At 42.8% G+C, this 19,709-nt stretch overlaps 2 protein-coding genes across 5 annotated transcripts; one reads left to right on the forward strand and one right to left on the reverse strand.

Moving 5' to 3' along the window:
- The first annotated feature begins 417 nt into the window (after positions 1–417).
- Positions 418–8,454, forward strand: SNRNP48 (small nuclear ribonucleoprotein U11/U12 subunit 48). 3 transcript variants are annotated; one of them, XM_059474983.1, is made up of 9 exons: positions 418–534; positions 613–726; positions 837–897; positions 1,571–1,645; positions 3,990–4,178; positions 5,126–5,247; positions 5,670–5,785; positions 6,961–7,136; positions 8,032–8,454. In XM_059474983.1, the coding sequence occupies exons 1-9, from the start codon at positions 475–477 to the stop codon at positions 8,319–8,321; spliced, it is 1,203 nt and encodes a 400-aa protein (XP_059330966.1). In that variant the 5' UTR covers positions 418–474; the 3' UTR covers positions 8,322–8,454. The 3 variants fall into 3 exon arrangements, with proteins under 3 accessions (XP_059330966.1, XP_059330972.1, XP_059330981.1); XM_059474989.1 differs by having other exon boundaries at positions 6,972–7,136; positions 8,032–8,312; XM_059474998.1 differs by having other exon boundaries at positions 6,975–7,136; positions 8,032–8,312.
- Positions 8,305–16,376, reverse strand: ROPN1L (rhophilin associated tail protein 1 like). 2 transcript variants are annotated; one of them, XM_059475020.1, is made up of 7 exons: positions 16,333–16,376; positions 15,269–15,418; positions 13,367–13,490; positions 13,034–13,195; positions 10,422–10,597; positions 9,876–9,971; positions 8,305–8,570 (listed from the first exon to the last, which is right to left on the reverse strand). In XM_059475020.1, exons 2-6 carry the CDS (start codon positions 15,397–15,399, stop codon positions 9,908–9,910), a joined length of 657 nt encoding a protein of 218 aa, XP_059331003.1. In that variant the 5' UTR covers positions 15,400–15,418; positions 16,333–16,376; the 3' UTR covers positions 8,305–8,570; positions 9,876–9,907. The 2 variants fall into 2 exon arrangements, with proteins under 2 accessions (XP_059331003.1, XP_059330993.1); XM_059475010.1 differs by lacking the exon at positions 8,305–8,570 and adding an exon at positions 8,852–9,243.
- Positions 16,377–19,709: the final 3,333 nt, after the last annotated feature.

Raw genomic sequence — 19,709 nt, forward strand, 5'->3', positions numbered from 1 at the left:
GAAGTTTGTTTCTTCTGATAAGAGGGCAATAAATTCTTTTTCTCTGAAAGATTTGGGTGTCCTGTGGCTGCTATCTCGCTGCAAGTCTTTTCTTTAAAATGTATCCTACATAGCATAGTTCCTATTTTAACATTTTTTTATAACCTAAAACTATATTTAACACACTACTTAAGAGAATGAATGCAGCATTACTTTCTAACACAACACACATAGTATTCATTTTAATACTTGCGAAAAGCCAATCATAAAATATGCATTTTTAACACTAACCAAGCATCCGATGCTGACAATGCAACTGATTAATCGTAACTGACCAGCTACCGGACACTAATTTTAAAAAATAAAAGGCAAAGCTTGACTCAGACCCCTCCGCACCCCCTGCAGACCGGGTGCCGCCCCTCGGAGGCGGGAGCGCCCTCAGCGAAGGCGGTGCCGGGGCCGCCCCTCTCGGTCACGGGGCTGCGCGGCGCGGCCATGGCGGCGCCCGTTGCAGCGATGGCGGCTCGCAGCGCCGTGTGGCTCGGCGGGGACCCGGTGAGGCGGCGGGGGGCTGCGCGGGGCAGGGCGGCGGGGCCGGCGGGCCGGGGCTGACCCACCCGTGTCCCCTCGCAGGTGGAGTGGGTGCTGTGCCCCTACGACGTCCATCACCGTGTCCCCCGCGCGTCGCTGGAGAGGCACGCGGCGTCCTGCCGGCTCCGCAGGATGGGATACTCCGCCGAGGAGGAGGTGGGAGCGCGGCTCGGGAAGCGGGCTCGGCAATGGGGCTGCTGCCCTGGGCTGCCAGCGCCGCTCGGCGGCGCCTGGCCGGGCCTTGACCGAGCCCTTTGGTCCCGCAGGCCGAGATGTACGACTCCAGCTTTTTCTACGGAAACCTGAAGGTTCCCAGCATCGCCATGGGTAAGCGGCAGCGGCGGCACACGCGGCTGGGCTGAGGAGTGCAGGGGATGAGGGGCCGTGGGGAGATCCCGGGGAAGGACAGAGATGTGGGACTAAGGAGGCCGGGTCCTCACGGTAGCTGTAAACTCCCCAAGACCTCCTGAAAGTCTTGACTGTTTCAATCAGTACGTTAGTTTTCTCAAATTGTAATTTGCAATTTGCCTTAATTTACCGTTGTTATGCTTGTATCACTGTGTAATTCTACTCTGTATTACTTTTATATTTTTGTCTTAAAATCCAAGGAGGATCTGTTTTGTCCTCTTAGGAGTTTCTTCCTGTGTTCTCAGTCCTCACTCTTGCATCAAATGCAGAAAATGTATTAAAATGAATGCTTAGAAGGTGGGGAGATTGTCTGTAGAATTTAGAGATAAAGCAGTGGTACAGAGAGCAATATACATACATTTCTTTTTCCGTATCCTTGTAACCCCAGAAATACATTTTTTTCCTTAATTTTCTCCCCTCATTTCAAATACATAGTAGATGAAAATTACATTTTTAGTTCAAATGAACAAAACTATGATGTTTTGTACCATACCGTAAGTGTCATAATAGAGGTTGAGGAATGACGAGTAACTCAAGTACTCGAGAACTTGATGTAAAAGTGTTATGATTTTATTTTCTTCTCTGCCTGCAGATAAAGATCTACAGTTTCACATTGTTAAGCAGGCTAGAGCCCAAAGTGTGAAGGAAGGTGCAGGCTACAGTGAAGGTAAGGAGCAAGCAGATACTGATGTGATTTCACCAGCCTCCTGTGGAGAGCTGCCCTTGTCTCCCTCCTTGCTGCTTCCTTCATTCCACTGAGAACTGCTGTGAGGAATTTCACTTCATTTATTTTTAATATCCCTTCCCCTGCACGTCTTGGAGCAAGATTAGGTTCTACACTTGGGGCAACTAGATGAGAGACTTTGAGTTTGTTGTGCTCATATCTCTTACTGCCTTCAGGACTGAATCAACCAAGCAACAAGCTGGTTACTATGTTGGACTGTTTCAAGACTGAACTAAGAAGTTGTATAAGAACTATGCTGGCACATTTGCAAATGTGATGTTGTCCTTTGTCACTGCTCCAGGCTCACTAATTCCTTTACATTTCATTTTTCACTGGGTTTTGTGACCAGACAGGGGACCAGGCTAGGATGGAGTCTTTGAAGGTTCAGATTTAGATCAAGCAGAAAAATAGGGCTCCCTGTGGAATCTGTTGAGATTTAGTGTATGGTTGAGAAATTACTGCAACACCTGAAGGAACACTTGCTCTCTGTAGACATTGGTTTGTTAAACATATATAGGCAGAAGGAAAAGTAACACTGAAACTTTTCTGACAGTGAAATACAGCAGCTCTTGCTTGGACAGCTTTTCATGGTTTCTTTGTTTCTCTGGCATAGCAAATAGAGGCTTAATGGACGGTTTCTTGGAAAGGGGAAGTCCTGGGATGAGCACTGTGCTTTGAGCATGGCAGGTGCATTTCCTCTGAAGGGACGTAGGAACTCATAAATTTGACACAACCACATCCAAGTAGAGAAGCAGCAGATAAACCCTTTGTGGAGTGGTTCATTGCAAAGGTGCACCAGTGAGCCACTAGATGCCAGTGTTCACTGCCCAGACTGCCCTGCAAGCTTGCCTTTCCCTGAGGATAACACTAAAACTGGATCGGTGGTTCTCATTGTGACAGCTTGGCCTGTTGTTAGATTTGTAAAGGCTTTGGCAACAGAAACAAAAGAAAAATAATTTTTTCATTGTAAATTTCCTTTTGAGTCACTGTCTCAAAGGAAGAGATTTTCTTTCTTGGTTTTCTTTTTTCAATTCCAACCATATTTATAATAGTAGCAAGCATATTGTTGAAAAGAAAAACTCGTCTTAATCACAAGTTGTGTAATTCCTCTAAAATCACAAGCATGTAATTATCAGTGCATTTTTATGGACTTCTGAGACACTGGAAGAACACTGCATTTTAAAAAGAGACTTCTAGTTTTTGTGTTTAAATTTATTCGTTCATGTTAGAACAGTTCTGATTTAGGTTCCAAGTACAGTAATGCTGAAATCTCGTATTTTAGGTTTGTTTGTAGAGTTACTGTGGTTTCTCTTCCTCTTTTTTGGTGTCTTTAGTGATAGCAGGATGTGAAAGATTGCCCAGCTTCCATTAAGAGCTGAATAATCTGGAGAAGCTCTAGGTTTGCTGTTGTTGCATACATCCTTCTTATGTGTTGGCTCTGCTGTCTGCCTGGAGATGGGTGGGATTGTGTTGGAGGAGGCAGGATTATGGAGGTCAGATCAGTGGTTGCAGGAAAACTGAAAGTTTTTGACTCAAATGGTGTTCTGCTGGCAATGTCCTAGAGGATTGCATCCTGTATCTCTGTGGAAATCACTTAACTGCTGTTGCAGAGAATTGAGAATGGATTAATTTGTTTGGAAGCAAATATGTTTTAACTGGGGGATGGGAAAGAAGAGTGTTCAGGCAGCGTGCTTGTTTCCATAGCTTTAAGTCAGTTATCTGATCTGGAGCACTTTGAAAGTTCCTTTGTAGTCCTTTTAGCTATAAATTCCTGTGTCAGTCTCTTATAAAAGCTCTGTAGAGAAGGTGGCAGTGTGAGTGAGACTGATTTTCACAGTGCTTGGTTATCTAGTCTCCTAGAACTTTTCATTCCTGTTGGCAGAACAGGTATTGTGCAGCTAGCACTTTATGTAACGTTTTAGGAATAAGATAAACCCACAACATAGAGCTGCAGCCTCTCTTGACTTAGCTCATAAGCCAAGAGCTGAAACTCATGGGAAATTACAGAGGTTGCTTTCATCTAATCTAGTATGATTTCTTTGTGGCAAATGAAAACTGTATCTGTGTAAGCAATCAAGAGGGGTTTGACAGCCTGAGGGGGGCTTGGGAGGGATCTTTGAGCAGTTTTCATCTTCTCAAATTAAGAAGGTTGAAACTTCTTACAGATACATAGGGGAAGGATGAAAACAGCCTGGGAGATACTGCATTGTTTGTTTGTTGAGCTTCTTGCTATTTTCCTGCATAATTATGCTACTTTACAAGTAACAGCTCTCTGTCCAACCTCCAGGTTCTTACTCATTACTGCCCATAGAAGTTCCTCAAAACCACAAGCGTTTCACCTGTGACCTGACCCAAGCTGACCGCCTTGCCCTTTACGATTACGTTGTTGAGGAGACAAAGAAACAGAGGTCCAGATCCCAGATTACGGAAAATGACAGTGATCTCTTTGTGGATTTAGCAGCAAAAATCACCCAAGGTTTGAAGAATGATCTGTTGTTGAATTTATGGCTCAGAACTTTCACTTTGTCCAGTTACATGAGTTTTGTTGGTAGCCAAACAGAATTGATTGTGGGTTTTTTCGGTTTTTTTTTTTTTTTTTTTTTTTTTTTTTTGTGGAGGAGAGCATACTGTTCTTAAGAGCTACAACAAAGATCTGGGATCACAAAATGCTAGTTTGTTGTCCTTTATGATGTTTACCTTCTTGGAAAAGTGCTCTGCCCTTTGCACATGTATTATGGGTATCTCAGTGGATGGATCTTCTGTCTTTGCTGCAGCTGTCTCCAGGTTGCCTAATGTTGCCACTGTGCTGTGCAGCCTGGAACAGTTATTTGCTGTAAGACGTGATGAGATTAAAGATTGCTTAACAGTAAAAGCTGAACAGGAGAGGTTGGGAGTCATCCAGGTGGAGCTCTTGAGCAAACATACTTTGGTGTTGTTCTGGAACCTCTCATCCCCGTTGAGTCATGCCAGTTTGTAACTTCCAAGTGCAGCAAAAGCATCTGTGTCACCCTGCAGGCCCTGCTGTGCCTAGGAGGTGTGACAGTGCTTGGCATCTATGCAGGTAACTTTTTTACAGAATCTGGCTTTCTCATTCTGTGTCTTAGCGTAATACTGGCTTTGAAAACATGATTTGTATTTAGAAGGCATTTGACCAAATCACAAGCCTATATATTGGTGTGGATCACAGTTTGGAGACCGAGATCACATAACAGCATTTGCTTGGTGGCTTTTTACTTGTGTGTAAGCAGCCAGCAAGAAGGTTGGAGGAGGAAGCTTGAGATAAATTCACCATAGTTACTAAGTACAGGAGGAACTTGAGAAAGAGCACAATTATTTTATGTTTCTGAACGTACGAGGCCTGCACACCTGCAGGTGCTAACATCCTGCTAATGACCATTTGTTTTACTCCCAATTTTTTGCTAGATGATAGTCAGAAAGGTCCAAAGTCCCATCTTGAAATTCTGGCTGAAATGCGAGATTACAAAAGGCGGCGGCAGTCATACAGAGCTAAGAATGTTCACATAACAAAGAAGTCCTACACTGAGGTGAGATGGGAAAAAAGGCTTTTTTGCACAAAAGTGTTTATTATATATCAGCGTACATATGCTTTCAAAGACAAATAATGGGTCTTTCTCTGCTTCTTGTATTCTGCTTTGTTATTGTTGCAAACTGTAGAGGAATGTTTTTGGTTTGTTGCAGCAAGTTACAAATAATGAACATTCCTAACTGCTAAAGTTTGAATGTGAAAATGCCAGCAAGATATAGCTCACTATCATAAAATGGTGCTATTTAAATGTATGCTGAAACATTTTTCTGCAAATAAGACTTTCTATTCAAACATCTGATGTACAGGATTTGGGGGAGATTTTTGTGAGGTTAGGTTTTTTTTTGAGATGTTTACAGTTTGTTTAGTGCTAGTTCAGGCACTACCATGAGATGTTTGTTTTTAATATATCTTAATCTGCAGGTGATTCGGGATGTGATTGGTGTGCATATGGAAGAACTCAGCAATCAGTGGCAGGAGGAGAATAGGTTGGATAATTCAGAGATATGTGAAGGAGGGAAGTCAAAGTCTTCAGGAAGGTATGCCACAGCTGACAGCTTCTTCAGGCACGAAGCAGATTGTAATTTTATCTTACCACCTTCTTCTAATAGCACATATCAACATTATTTGAGTCATATGCACGGTTTATTTTATACTAATTCTATTAAGTCTTGCTTGAGAAACTCTGCCTGCATGGAGGATGGAGAAAAATTAATAAGTATCTTTCTTTCAGAGGTAAGTAGGTTAGTTGCACGTAATTCAGCTGAACAGCGAGTTTCTGGTGGAGCTGGGGGATGAATAGTGCTCCCTCTGTGCCCAAATGTGTATATATCTTGTAGCTGGGCACAGAAGGACACTTGGAAATACAAGTACACAATTTCTTACCCTTCCCTACCACATGACATGTGCTAGATATATTACACCTCAGAGTAAAAGTTTCCATAACATAGTAAATATGGGGAGGCTTTACAGTTCTTATCCCTGCAAATGCTGCTGTGCTAAATGGGATGGTGTTGTAGCTATACATATTTCTGCTGTGTCAAGCAGCACTGCACACCCTTCCACATGTTTGTCACTGAAGTAAACATGGAGTCATGACCTAGTGATTGCTTATTTGTGCCTCTTCAGGTCTTTGAGAGGAGAATGTTTTTGGAATACACTAGAAAGTGACAGCATTAAAATGAAGATGAATGGGTGGCAGAGCACTGGAACAGTCTGCCCAGGGAGATCCTGGAGTCTCCCTGTCTAGAGAAATTCAAAACCCACCTGAACAGGTTCCTGTGTAACCTGCTCTAGGTGACCCTGCCTTGGCAAGGGGAGTGGATTAGAAGATCTCCAGAGGTCCCTTCCAACCCTAACAATTCTGTGATTCTGTCAGATCACGACTTAGGTTCTCCAGCTGTAGGTTGCAGCTTAAGGCAGGTGCTTGAAGAGTTAAAAGATTTGAAGCAAAACAGAGTGAACCCCTTCTACTGTCTCCTGTTTGACAAGCAGAGGTGTTAAGGAGCAGTGCTCATAGGAAATAACTGGGTTAGAGTGCTGAGATATGCACATGGACATTGGGCCTCTTTTGGGAGGTATTGCATTTCTTAGAGAGAAAGGCTTTGTAAAAGATATGTCTTCTGTCTTACATCAGTAGTATGTCACTATATTACAAAACTGGTACTGGAAGCAGTGACTGTGAAACTGTTTTTATTGATGAAAGTCACTTAAGTTTACTTTCAGAAGGGAGGACAGGCGGTCAGCTTCGGCGGACTCGCGGCAGTCAGGGGGAAGCAGCAAGGACACGGAGTGCACGAGACACAGGAGAGACACCAGCAGGAGTCCCAGTAAACGGAGGAGGAGTCGCGAGAGAGGCAAAGACAGAGACTCTCGGAGAAAAAGAGAGAGGTGAGCAGAACACCTCTACTTCTCAATCAGGCAGCTGTAGCTGTTTTCTATGAGAACTTCATGCAGAGGTTGAGAATGTCTCATCCAGTTAAAAAGCTAGGCCAGCCTCATGTGCAGTATGACAAGTCAGTGGTATGAGGCTACTAATATTAAACAACATACTGTGAGATCACAAACTGTGATCCAGACTTCAGAATTTACTGGCACATCTGAAAGGTGGCACTTTCTGTAGCATGCTTGCAGGGTTGCAACAGTACTGTAACAGGCTGTTGATTTTACTCCTTGATCAGTATGGTTAAAGGGACAGCATGTTTCTCATCCACAACTAAGTGCCTGTCATGTCTAATGATGATTTCTGCTCTAGTTGGCTCTAGACCTTAATAAATAGTATTATTAACCTTTCCACATTAGATGCTTCAAAACAATGCTATTGCTCTTTGGTACATCTGGATATACAATTTAGCAAAAGAAAATAAATCTAGGCCACAGCTTGTAATACCATCAACAAAGTTGATATTTACATCTGCAGGAGCACAGGTGTGTGGGACCTGTGTTTGAGCAGACATGATAGGGACTGTTGTGCAGAAGAAATGCTGCCTTGCCCCTTGTGTGTGGGTAAATGCATTACATAACTGCAGGGATGGCAATGATGGCTTGTCTCAAAGCTGGCTTCATTACACTGTGATGCCATTCATCCTAAACTAATTGCCACTCTGGCACTGCATGACAAGGCTTGATTAAAGCAGCATGGAAAATAAACTGTCTAAGAGCAGTTTACTTTCTCTCCTTAGAGGACTACATTTAATTAGAGCTTTCCATTTTCCAAGTTTTTTTTCTCTTCAGACTTTCATGCTGAGCCTAACAGCCCCACACAATGTTTATGTTTTTGTTTCAGGGATGAAGACAAGTATTACAACCATAAAAGAAGAAAGTAGGAACAACAACCTGATGATTTTGTTTGTCAGCTGTTCAAAACATAACTTCCACAAGAACTATTGTTACTACTGTTTTGCCCAAGACAGTAAAGGTGCGCACATAATATTGGTGTTGCATCACACCTGTGCTGCTTGGAGACGAAAAAGTGCTACAGTTTGTCAGGATGGAAGCAGTGTATTTCAGATAATGTGTAAATCTGTAACATTTATACATCTGTTAATAAATTATATTGATCTGTCATGTATTTGAGTTATTCTGACTAGGCTGAAGAATAAAATTTATGAGAGGCTGTACTTACTAGCCTTCCTGGCCTGTAAGTAGTGGATATAGAACAGCGCTAATCCCTGGAGTCCAGATCAGTTACAAACAGGGAAGGCATGAAGAGAGCTCCCTCTCCTACCTGACACTGTTACCTCTAGGTGACATTGCCTACTTACAGCATCTGTCAGAGGGTAGATTTCAGAGTTCTCCAACAGGATAAAACATCTTCAACTGCAGCTGGTGTTAAATGGACAATAACACAAAAGTTAGTGTTCCCAAGCTCATGCACAAAGAAAATTCAGAACAATATAATCTGGCAAAGGTGATGAGAATGTAGCTCTCCACAGAAGCTGGGGGGAGGTACCAAGGACACTTGAGTATTGCTGAGTACCATATTCAAACAGCGGGTGCATTTCCTTCCAGCACTAACTAGGAAGACTTCCCACACTGTGAACTAACATACATGTGTTTGTGATAGAGGTTGCTGAAACAGACTTTAAACATGCAGGTAGATATTAAGGATGTACTGTTCTGTTAATTCCTCACACAATTACTTCAGCAAGGTCAGTCACCATCAGCCAAGCTTCTTGCCTCAACAAAGTAAACAACCACAAGAGAACAAGATCCATCTTTCCTAAAATACTTCTGTTTATTCAATGTGCCAAGAAAGGGCACTTCATGTTGCTCCTGGTTGTGGCCTTCTCAGTCAAAGGGAATCTTTCCAGTTTTACTGTAGCCTCTAGTATCCTCTTTCATATCTCAGTTGTTTCTGCAATTAAGTGTGACTATCTGTCAGTAAATATTTGGTCTAGTTTTGATGGATTTAGACTTCTATACCTGTTACAGCAGTTTAACCAAACAACTCTGTGTAAGGTGTTCCTCACCTGTGTGATAAATGCAGTAGCTTTACCTGTCAGAAAACAAAATATATTTTAAAACATCCTTATTTTAACAAGTTTATCCAAAAATGAAAAAGAGTATTTAAGATCTAAAAGGCTTCTAATTAGAGGGAAAACAATATGGAACCACTGCAGTCCTTGCATTGGTTTTGTCTACCAGCTCAGCCACAGTTCTCATTAAGTTCTTTCAGTAGGGCCTGGTAAAACAGTTTAAATAGAGCATGTCCTGGCAGACAAGCTGTATTTGTACCAGAGTCAAAATGAAGTGAGAGCTACCAGAAGCATAATGAGAAATGCTCCAGTTACATCTGCCCTGGCTTAACTCAATTCCATGTTTTACTTAATCAGCTATCAAGTGTAGGTAGGAAGCTCGGTAACAAAACAACTTTTGCTCAATTCAGTATCAGCAGATGAGTGAAGGGGTTACTCCCTAGGGGTGGCCATCAGTATCTGAGAGGCTGGAGAACAATATAACCATGTATTATTCAATCAACATCCCCTGAAGGGCCATCTCAAAAGCATGACAAAGAAAAGGAAATGCTAGAGAAGAGGATCATGTTGTTCTGAAATGTGCAAATTATGGTACTTTGAACACAAATTACTTTCTTGAACTTATTTATTCCTTCTTTTATTTTCTTCTCACCTCATGCTGAAGAGTAGGGTTGGTAAGGTTGATCAATAAAATATGAAGGAGTATGGCAGGAAGTGTCTGATCAGCACCATGCCAGAGTGTTTGTCCCTGGAAAGGAATAAACCAAAATTTTTAAATGGCACTTTCACATCGTAAATCTAGTGTGTTGGTAAAGATACAATTTAGGCCTATATGAAATGCAATAAAAAGGGGATTTATGATCTGTTAAATCAAAAAAACAGCCCAGAAAATGCTGCTGGTTCCAGAAGCGGGACTATGCAGATGTTACAAGCCTGTATATAATAGCTTCCTATAGGGAAAATTATACCACCCTGCAAAGACTTCAATATTTCACAGAAAGATAGATAAATAACAATTTATCTTTTAACAGTGTAAATGCTGAAGTTGACAAAAAATAACTCTGTATATTTTTGATACAATCTTGGTCATCATGGCTATGCCCAAAAGAAAATGTACTATTCACCTGAAATTAAAGGCTTACGGAGAACCCAGAGGCAACTGATACATTAAAATTCCTTGCACAGATTTTTTACTTACGCTTTTTCTTTAATTTCCTCGAGGAATGCATTAGTTTCTGTCTCTGATATCTCTCCATCAATACTGGCCAAATACAAATAAAGGAACGAGAATGTTTCGAAGGGAATTCGAGCTGCTCCACCTTCTGGGTCTCTTGTTAGGATCTCACAGGCCTGCTTCATTGAACTCAGTAAGGACTGCAGGGTTCCAGCAAGAAATGAAAGGAAAAGTATCAGAGCCATGAACATCCTTGCATATCATGGCAAAATCCACACTGTAAGCCATTAAAAGGGAGGGTAAATGAGATGGAGGCGTTATCATCATTGCCTAGCTTTAAACCCCAAATTTACTGTCTAGTGCAGGCCCAAGGATGGAAACAATAATGTATTTCTAGTAGAGGCAGGAGTAAAAAATACCAGAATCTTGTGATGGTTAAAGATTGCATAGGGTAATCTGAGCTCTCTCTCCATTAGGGCCGAATTGCTCTGTTCTGCTACGGTAAAAGCTCCAACATCACTGTATCTAGTAAAAGATCTTTTTGTGTGTGTATACTACCTCAATGGCTCCAAATGAATTCTCAGCAGCAGTTAATATAGATAAGTTTACAACCCCCAGAAAATAAATACAGGTTTGGTAATTTTATTATGATATTATATTACATCACTTTTAGATTATATTTTGGCTGATATTTACTGTTTCCCCTATCTCTATGCAAGTTCCATTTTAATCAACAGTAGAAAAAGCACTGAGGCAAAGGCATCTAAAGAATATTTCAGTTTAGTCAAAGGTCAATAACATCCAAGTTACCTTTAAAAAACATGCTTCAAATCATTAGTTCCAAATATACTTTGAAAAAATACTTCCTTTAATATGGTGTTGACAATCCAGTGCCCTATGCATGCTGAGCTATATTGGGAAAAGTGTTGAAAATTTCAGCATTGAGTTTCATTCAAAGACTGATTGGATGCCATTGAAGAAACAAACAAGTAAAACCACCATGCACCAAATATGCACCATATATATCCAAAATATAAAAGCACAAAACCAAACCCAAACAGGCTTTCTTCCACCTAAGTCTTAATATTTTTCACTGCAACTTTTTCAAAATTTACTCTTACATTTTCATTAACAAGCAAGCGACATCTATGTAAAAAGAAAGTATTTCCTAACAGTAGAATAGCAATACTTAAAATAAATAAAATATCTGTTTAAGATCTAGAACACAGGCCAAAGAAGTGTCATCGTATAATCCCTTACCAGTTTTACTTAATGTATCTTCTCCCCTGGAAGATTTTCAGGGAAAAGAGAAGCAGCTGACCCTATGATGGCCAACTCTACATTTTGCATTTGGCTGCCGCTCTACTGTCCTTTCTGGTCCTGCCACCCCAAACTGCCACGGTCTCTCTCACAACACAGCAAAGTTATTCACATCCATTTTGCCAACTTTGAAAGATAATTTAACAGGCTACCTGTGTGGTCATTTCTCCTTTTGTAAAGGCTTTTGTAAAAATGTATTGATGCTTTACAAAAAGGATACTTCAGACTGGTGCTCTTAAGAAGTTTGTATTTGTCTACTCTTGTATCTCAACCATGACCCTGTCTGACTGCGAACACAATTTACAGCTCCAGGAAATGAATGTAAATTTCTCATGTATGTCTTTCTCTCTGGTTCAGGAAACTGAGATCTAGGTTTCATTATGTAGTACTGAAATCAAACCGTTCACTTACTATGCAAAAGGATGGTGAGATGGTGAAATTTAGTCTGTCTAGCTCCATCAGAATGATGTTCTTGTGACTCCATTTTTAGTTTTGGTTTATTTGGGGTTTTTTTGCAGGAGAGAGGGGTTGTTGTCTTTTAGATAAGTAATGTTGCTGTTACTATTTTTAAATTAAGAGAAGAGCCTGAATGACAAGATCATTTTGGGAGGAAGACTAGAATCAAGAAATGCAAATTTGAAATAAAGACAGACAGATGGAAAGACAGATGGATAGACACACAGACAGACAATTGCACAGTTGCACTGCCAGGCCAGGCTAACATTCAGGCCTTCCAGATATTGCAACATTCACAAAAAATTATTTCACATATATTTTCTTTTTAGTACCTCTTCTTCCCTACTGTAGAAATCATTAGAAGTATTATACTTTATAAGAACATCAGCTTAATGCATTTTATAATCTTTCATTCTGTTGAAATGCTCTGCTGAGATTTTATTACTGACATTAAAAGAACTAAGTGAAGCTGTAGTAACATTAAATGCTGCTGAGAAAATTTAATTGGTTACACAATCAATTAAAAATTGTTTCTTTAATTTCTCCCTTCAGTTCTCCTTCATGGACATTTACACTGATGCCATCAGCATCATTCCTGCATCATCCTCTCTCACACAGGACAAGCACCCGGCAGACACACTTGCTCTTCCACTGAGGACTTAGCCATCCTTCTGGTTAAGTTCCCCAGACCAAAATCTGATTCACAAGGGAAGTAAACACTCAAGCCACTTTACCAGCTGCTGCAAAAGCAATCACCATTCCCCAAATCCCTCTGCACTAATTGTTCTATGGTCTATCTTGCATATGGATCCTAGGCAACCCCTTGTGTTTGGATATGAGGGCTGCTGCTGTGAACGTACCCCACCAAGCACGCTGCACCCAAGTGCCAGAAACTTCATCCATTCCACCTCCTCGCCAAAACTGTCCAACTGCAGGATAGCTTCCAGCTGCTCCTCTGGCAAGCCCAAATGCTTCCATTTTTCCCTCAGTTCTGCAATGGCCACCATGCCTTTGGAAGAGAGCTTTGAACAAAATCATGGTACCACTATAAGAACTCCAAAAACCAGAACAAATTTAAGAACACAGTGTCTCCCCAAAATACTTCAAATACTTGACAGTCTCTCTCCCCAGCCATCCCCAACACATCAGCATTCCTCAATAGCATTGTGCATTTGATAAAGAACAGCTTGTACCTGTTTGTGCAAGACCTTAAGGAGTCCTGGGGTCAAACCAGCATCTTTTTTCTCTGTTGCTAATGGCATTTCGAGCCTCTCCTTCACAGGAAGGGGTTCACCTTTAGATAAGGCTGAAAAATACCTAAATGAATGGAAAGAGCAACACACCTTAATGCCCATGGCCATTACAAACTGCACAGAAGTAAATTCTCTTACAGTTCAGTGTAAGAGTCTGCAGGCTCCCCCACAGGAGCAGCAGCACCGGGTAAGTTGTCTACATGCACAACTCCCATATTCCTGTGCCCAAAACCCACAATCTTTAGACTTTACTTGCCCCTTTTCATGACACTCTAATAATTCTTAAGGCATTTAACTTATTTTGTGCATGCTATATTCAGTTCTTTTGGTTGATGAACCTGAGGACCTATCTGTTTAACACTCCCCTCATGCACTACCCAAAATTTACATCTGTATATTCACATTGCCACTCAGCATTTCTGTTCACTCTAAAGTAAAATTTAAGAGTAGAGCATAAAGGGCATTGGATGCACATCCTTTTAATTATAAGGCTGTCAACCTTAAGAACTGCCTCTGCCTTAACTGGCCAGCAAACTGAATTATGCAAGGAAAACTCAGTTTTTATTCAGGTGCATCTAATTAACAAGTTTCTCCACCTGTTCTGCCTCATCTGCCTTGGTCATCCCTGTCCATGTCCAGGCTATCCCATGCTGTGCAAACACCTGCTAAAATACAGCAGGCAGCACTCCAGAACTGAATTAGTGTGACTACAGAAACAGATGCACAGTATGCATGCACAGATAACACCCGGGCTATTTTTCAGCCAGATCCAGTTCCTCATCTGATGATTCACAGGCACCAGCACTACAGCAGCAGCAGCAGCACGTGTGAAGCCACAGCTTTGCTCTGCATTGCATGGCTCCCAGGGACGGATCTTGCTCTGCCAGGTGCATGCTCCAGAGAGAGGGGCTGCGATGGGAGCAGCAGGAGGATCACAGCAGCCGCGCTGCTGCAGTGCTCAGGCAGAGCTCGGGGCTGCCCCTGCTCCCGCAGCCCCAGCAGGCTCCAGCTACACAGGCAGCCGCACCTCACCTCCATCACATTCCTAAGAAACGCCACACCATTTCAAGGTGGTCCTGCTGGCTTTGTCCAACACTGCAGCGGTAACAATTCAGCTTCAGATTATTTTCTTTCTAACAGACAAGCCGGACTCCAGCCTGGCTGTGTTAACAACCTCCCCTCCCTTACACGGTACAGATGTTTTCCAATCCCCCCAGCTGAGAACATCTCACAGATACCTTGCAAGAGCTTGCCCACACAAACCATAGGGCAGGAAAAAATTATAGTGAGCAGTTGAGGTAAAAGAAACAAACTGTTAAAGGAGAAACATTTAAACATCTAAATCAACTTTATAGAAAGAGATTTATTATGCCGATTATCGCTCTAAAGGTGCAATTTTTCAGGTACTTTTCCCAGAAAGAAAGAAAGAAGAGAAACCTAACCAGGCTTAAGAACTAGAAAGCTAATGTCTATTTTTTCCTTTAAATTCCAAGAACTGAATCTCAGATGAGAAAAGAAAAACCAAACCAAACCAAAAGGAAAAAGAGTTGGTCTTTCAGATAGAAGAACTAATAACAAAAATTAAATTAAGGTGCATTTTTCTGTATGGAAATCCAGTTATTTCAGAAGTAAGCCAGCCCTAAACCTCAAGGAAACAGAAAAGAAATAAAATAAATAAAAATTTTTAAAGGCTTACATGCTGCATTAGTACACAGAAGTGTATATGCAATGTATATGCTGATGCAATATTCAAAGCTGTGTCCACTATACAATAAAGAGGAGAGTGAGGTTTTGAGGGTCCATATGTAGAGCTCTCTGTTGTTAGGTGAACACCATACTTACGCAGCTGCCCACTGCAAAACATCAAAAGGCTGAGTCCTGATAGCAGCTTTAGTAAATTGCTTCAGAATATCGGGTAGCTCCGGGGGGATTTTGATCTGCTGAGCACAGAACATGGTTTCTGGAAGAGGCATGGTGTCCAGTCACAAGGACCTGAAAGAAATAAAACAGCAGTTCACAGATGCAGAAAGTGAATGAAAAGCTGTGTGTGCACATGGGAGTGAATAGTGCCTGTCCCCAGATTTTCTCCTGTCCTACTTGACAGCTAGGGTTTCTGGGGTGCTGACAGACTTCAAAGGGTAAATAGACAAAGCCCTGTGTGGCTCTAGGCTCTAAAAAACTTTATGGCTACACCAAGTACAGCGCATCAGCTTGGGCACCAATCACAGATGGGTGACAACTACTGCTTTAACAGGTGACTTCAGATAGTTTTAAACTGATTTTTCTCCTCAAACCTACCACAAAGAAAATTTGTAAAATGGGCAGTTGAGACAAGTCACACCACACATGGCAACATGAAAGGTATCTACATTGACAAGTCACTACTGCATGCCAAGGAAAATCTTGGCATTTTTGTACAGATACCAGAATACGCAGATGAGCAAGTCTGTACTGTGTTTATGTATTCAAAAATGCTGTGGCAAAAAGTTACTAATTTGTGCTCGTGACAGACTTTACTTCAAACAATTACAGTGACAAACAAAACATTCACGTGCGCTGCAAGCACATATCCCACTTGGCTCATACAGCTCTACAGGTGTGTCTGTCTCATTCAGGATTTAAATCATTTGTTGCAAGGAATCCTGTTCCCCAGGGTCCAAAAGAAGGGACAGAGATAGGCTATTGTATGGTTCTTGTCCCATAGCAATGGAGCACATTTGGTGGAAACTCTTCTCATCATTTCCAGGACAAACTATGGCATGCTTAATTTGATTTAGCAACAAGAACCTAAGATGGTTAGTTGTTTGCAGAAAGGAGGAGCAGTAAAAGCAACAGCATTAAGAAAGTAATCAGGAATCATGTAACAGAATCCTCTATCCCTTTGGACCTTTTAAAGATAAGAGTACCTGGCAGGTGGCTTTCTCACACTAATTTTCCTGTAGCGGAAAAGAAAAAAATTAAAAGTCAGAGATAGAGCAATGGAACTGCTGTGGCTCAAGGCTCCTTTGAGGATCAAGCCATACTTAGAGCTTTATTTATGGAGAAATGCAGACAGGGTACAGCATCTTCATCACTCCAATGCAGGCAATTTGCATCAGAAACAGACTTCAAAGTGCACATTTAATTACCACATTGGTCACACACTTTCAGTAATGATTCAAAAACACACCTCTAGCCAAGGAACAGAAGCTGAAGGCAAAAAAGCGGAGGATTTCAGGATAACAGAAGAACTCTGAGGAAGGAAAACAGCTGGGTATGCATGTACCCTTGGGAAGTAATCAAATAAAAGAATTAAAATTAAAATAATAAAAAAAAATGTATTGCAAGAGCTGCTTTTCTACAGTAAGCCATTAAGAAGGGCAGAAGTGGCCAGAGACTTCTTGGAGGTCACGTGGTCTGAACCCCTGCACAACCTACGAGCAGGATGCCAAAGATCCATGTCCAGGTGTGTTCCAAGAATCTCCAAGGATGGAGACTCCACACTCCCCTGGGCAACCTGTGCCAGTGCCTGGTCTCCCTCACAGGGAAAGAAGGTTTCTTGCTGTCCAGAGGGAACCTCCTGCACATATATACACACCTAATGGTCAAAGAAAAGCACAGCTAGGTCAGGCAGCCTCTGCACCCCTTCACCATGGGTTACTCCCGCTACAGACAAAGATCAGCTCACTACTTTCACTTCCCTCTAGTTAGCGCTAATTTTCTACTTTTTTCCTTCCGCGAACCCAAGCCAGCCCCAGGTTCCCAGGTTCAGGAAACAAGGCCAAGGCGTGTCCGCACGCAGATGGGACCGGCCCAGCCCCGGCTGCCCGCGGCCCGTCGGCCCCGAGCTGCGGGCAGGCACCGCCGGCGGGCAGCGGCCCCTCACAGGCCGGAGGGAGCCCCAGGGCCGCCCACGGCCCCAGAGCCCCGGACACCCCCGCGGAGGCCGGCCCGGGGCTCGGGGAAGGCCCGGACACAGCCCCTCACCTGCCCTCCTCCGCGGCCCCGCTGCCCCGGCAACGCGCAGGGACCGGCCGGGGCGGGGCAAAACTTCATGGCGGCGAGCTTTAAAGGGCAACAGCGGCACCTGCTCTTTGTACAAACTTTGGAAAAGGCCCAAACCATGGATGAGGAGATTGAATGTTAAGTTACGAACTTTACTTTCGTACAGTCACAGACGCAGCCTGCAGAGTGGGTCGCAGTAGGCTGGAGGATACAGCGGCGGGACAGGAGCCAGCAGTGGGCCCAGGTGGCCAAAAAGGCCCGCGGCATCCTGCCTGTAACAGCAGTAGTGTTGCCAGCAGGATGGGGGAAGTGATTCTTCCCCTGTACACGGCCCTGCTGAGGCTACACCTCGAATCCTGTGTCCTCTCAATTCAGGGAGGAACTGGAGGGTGCTGGAGGATGCTGCAGGGAAGGATGACAAAGCTGGACAAGAGCCTGGAGCACAAGTCCTATGAGGAACAGCTGGGGAAGGTAGGGTTGTTTAGCCTGTAGAAGAAGAGTCTCAGGCGTAACCTTATTGCTCTCTACAACTGCCTGAAAGGAGGCTGTAGGCAAGTGAAAGTTGGCATCTTCTCCCAAGCAACCAGTGACAGAGTAAGAGGGCTCTTTAAGCTGTGGCAGGGGACATCAAGACATTCAGGTTGGACATTAAGCAGAATTTCTTCACAGAAGGGGTGATTAGACAGTAGAAGGGTCGATCCAGGGAGGTGGTAGAATCACCATCCCAGGTGGTGTTTATGGAAAGACTGTATGTAGCACTTTGTGCCACGGTCTAGGTGCTAGGGTGGTGTTCAGTCATAGGCTGATCTTTATCTCAGACATCTTTTCCAACTTGATCAATTCTGTGAACATCTTAGCCCCATGTAATTGGCAGAGCCATGGCTGGGAAGGCTGGTTCCTGCAGGTGCCTGGGTTCCCTGTAGCCTGCTGGCCCCTGCATGTCCCCTGGCCACAAGGATGCTCTACTGGGTGAGCAGTGTTAGGGTGGCATATCCATCTTGCCTTTGGCATTCTTGCACCTCCTTTCCTGGCTTGGATGAAATGTGAAGAAATGGTGAGTGAGCTGAAAAAGAGACAGGACAATGTATCCCCAAAAATTCCCTTGGAAGCTGCTGCTTCCAAGGACAGCTCAGCCACAATCAATGTCTGCTGGTCAGGCTCCATAGTGCTGGACATTCAGGATAGCAGCACCACTGAGAATCTGGCACCATGGAGAGAGCACAGCCAGTGGCAGCAGCTTCTCAGCGCCTGCTGGTCCAAACTGGCACCATGAGGCAGCGTGGGCTCTCCCACTGCTCCAGAATGTGAGGAACCAAAGTGCCCTCTCTGCCACAAAGTCTTCTTTCCACTGTGGATAAAAACAGCACCAGAGGTAACCTGACTTGCATCCTCTGTAAAGATGCCAGCACATCTCTTGGTTACAAAGCAATACCCCTCCTGTACCTTCTAAAATGGACTGTACACAGCCTGAGCACTCAAATCAACTTGGTAATAGGATTACTCACTTCAGAAAGCCTTCTCAAGCCATTGCTCCAAAGAAACTTGGGTGCTGCATGCTCAAAACAGGCCAAGCAGAAGCACACAATCCTATTTGAAGCCAGGCCTTTTTAATCCACATTATGTCTCTGCTGATGAACATGTAAGGCCATGCAGGACAAAGATAAAACTGTGGGTTTTGGAAAGCAATAAGCACACATTTTAACAACTGTTTAATCTTTCATAAAACAGGAACATTTAGCATAAGCTACAGGCTAATTATTTGGCCTCAAAATACTTTGCAGATTCCTGTAACTAAAGAAAACAGTAACTTCTGACATATAATGACATACATTTCTATCCTCTAGTTGTTTTAAAGTATCTACTCATTTAAGAATGCGATAGCAAGAAAAACATGAAGGAAACATTCTCCTTCAGGAACTCAGAGAATAGAATTCAATTAAACCAATCTCACAGTGCAGTTTCTCAAAGGTGCCTAGTGATAACAGATTAACAACAAGATGCATATTATCTCTCATCTGTGGTCCTTGCACACACTCAAAACTATCCCTAAAATGCTCCAAAAGTAGATGTCATACTCTGAATTCTTCCAGCAATTTGGTCCAGTGCAATGAAATCATGCATAAAGCTGCCACACTGTATTATGGGAAACAGCAGCATGTAGGTGGAAATTTTTTTCTGCATTTAATTAAATGTATTTTCATAGAATCATAGACTGGCCTGGCTTGGACCTTAGAAATCACCTAGTTCCAACCCTCCTGCCACAGGCACAAGCACTTACACTACACCAAACTACTCAGAG

The sequence above is a fragment of the Ammospiza nelsoni genome, chromosome 1, assembly GCF_027579445.1.
Source record: "Ammospiza nelsoni isolate bAmmNel1 chromosome 1, bAmmNel1.pri, whole genome shotgun sequence".
Lineage (NCBI taxonomy): Eukaryota > Metazoa > Chordata > Aves > Passeriformes > Passerellidae > Ammospiza > Ammospiza nelsoni.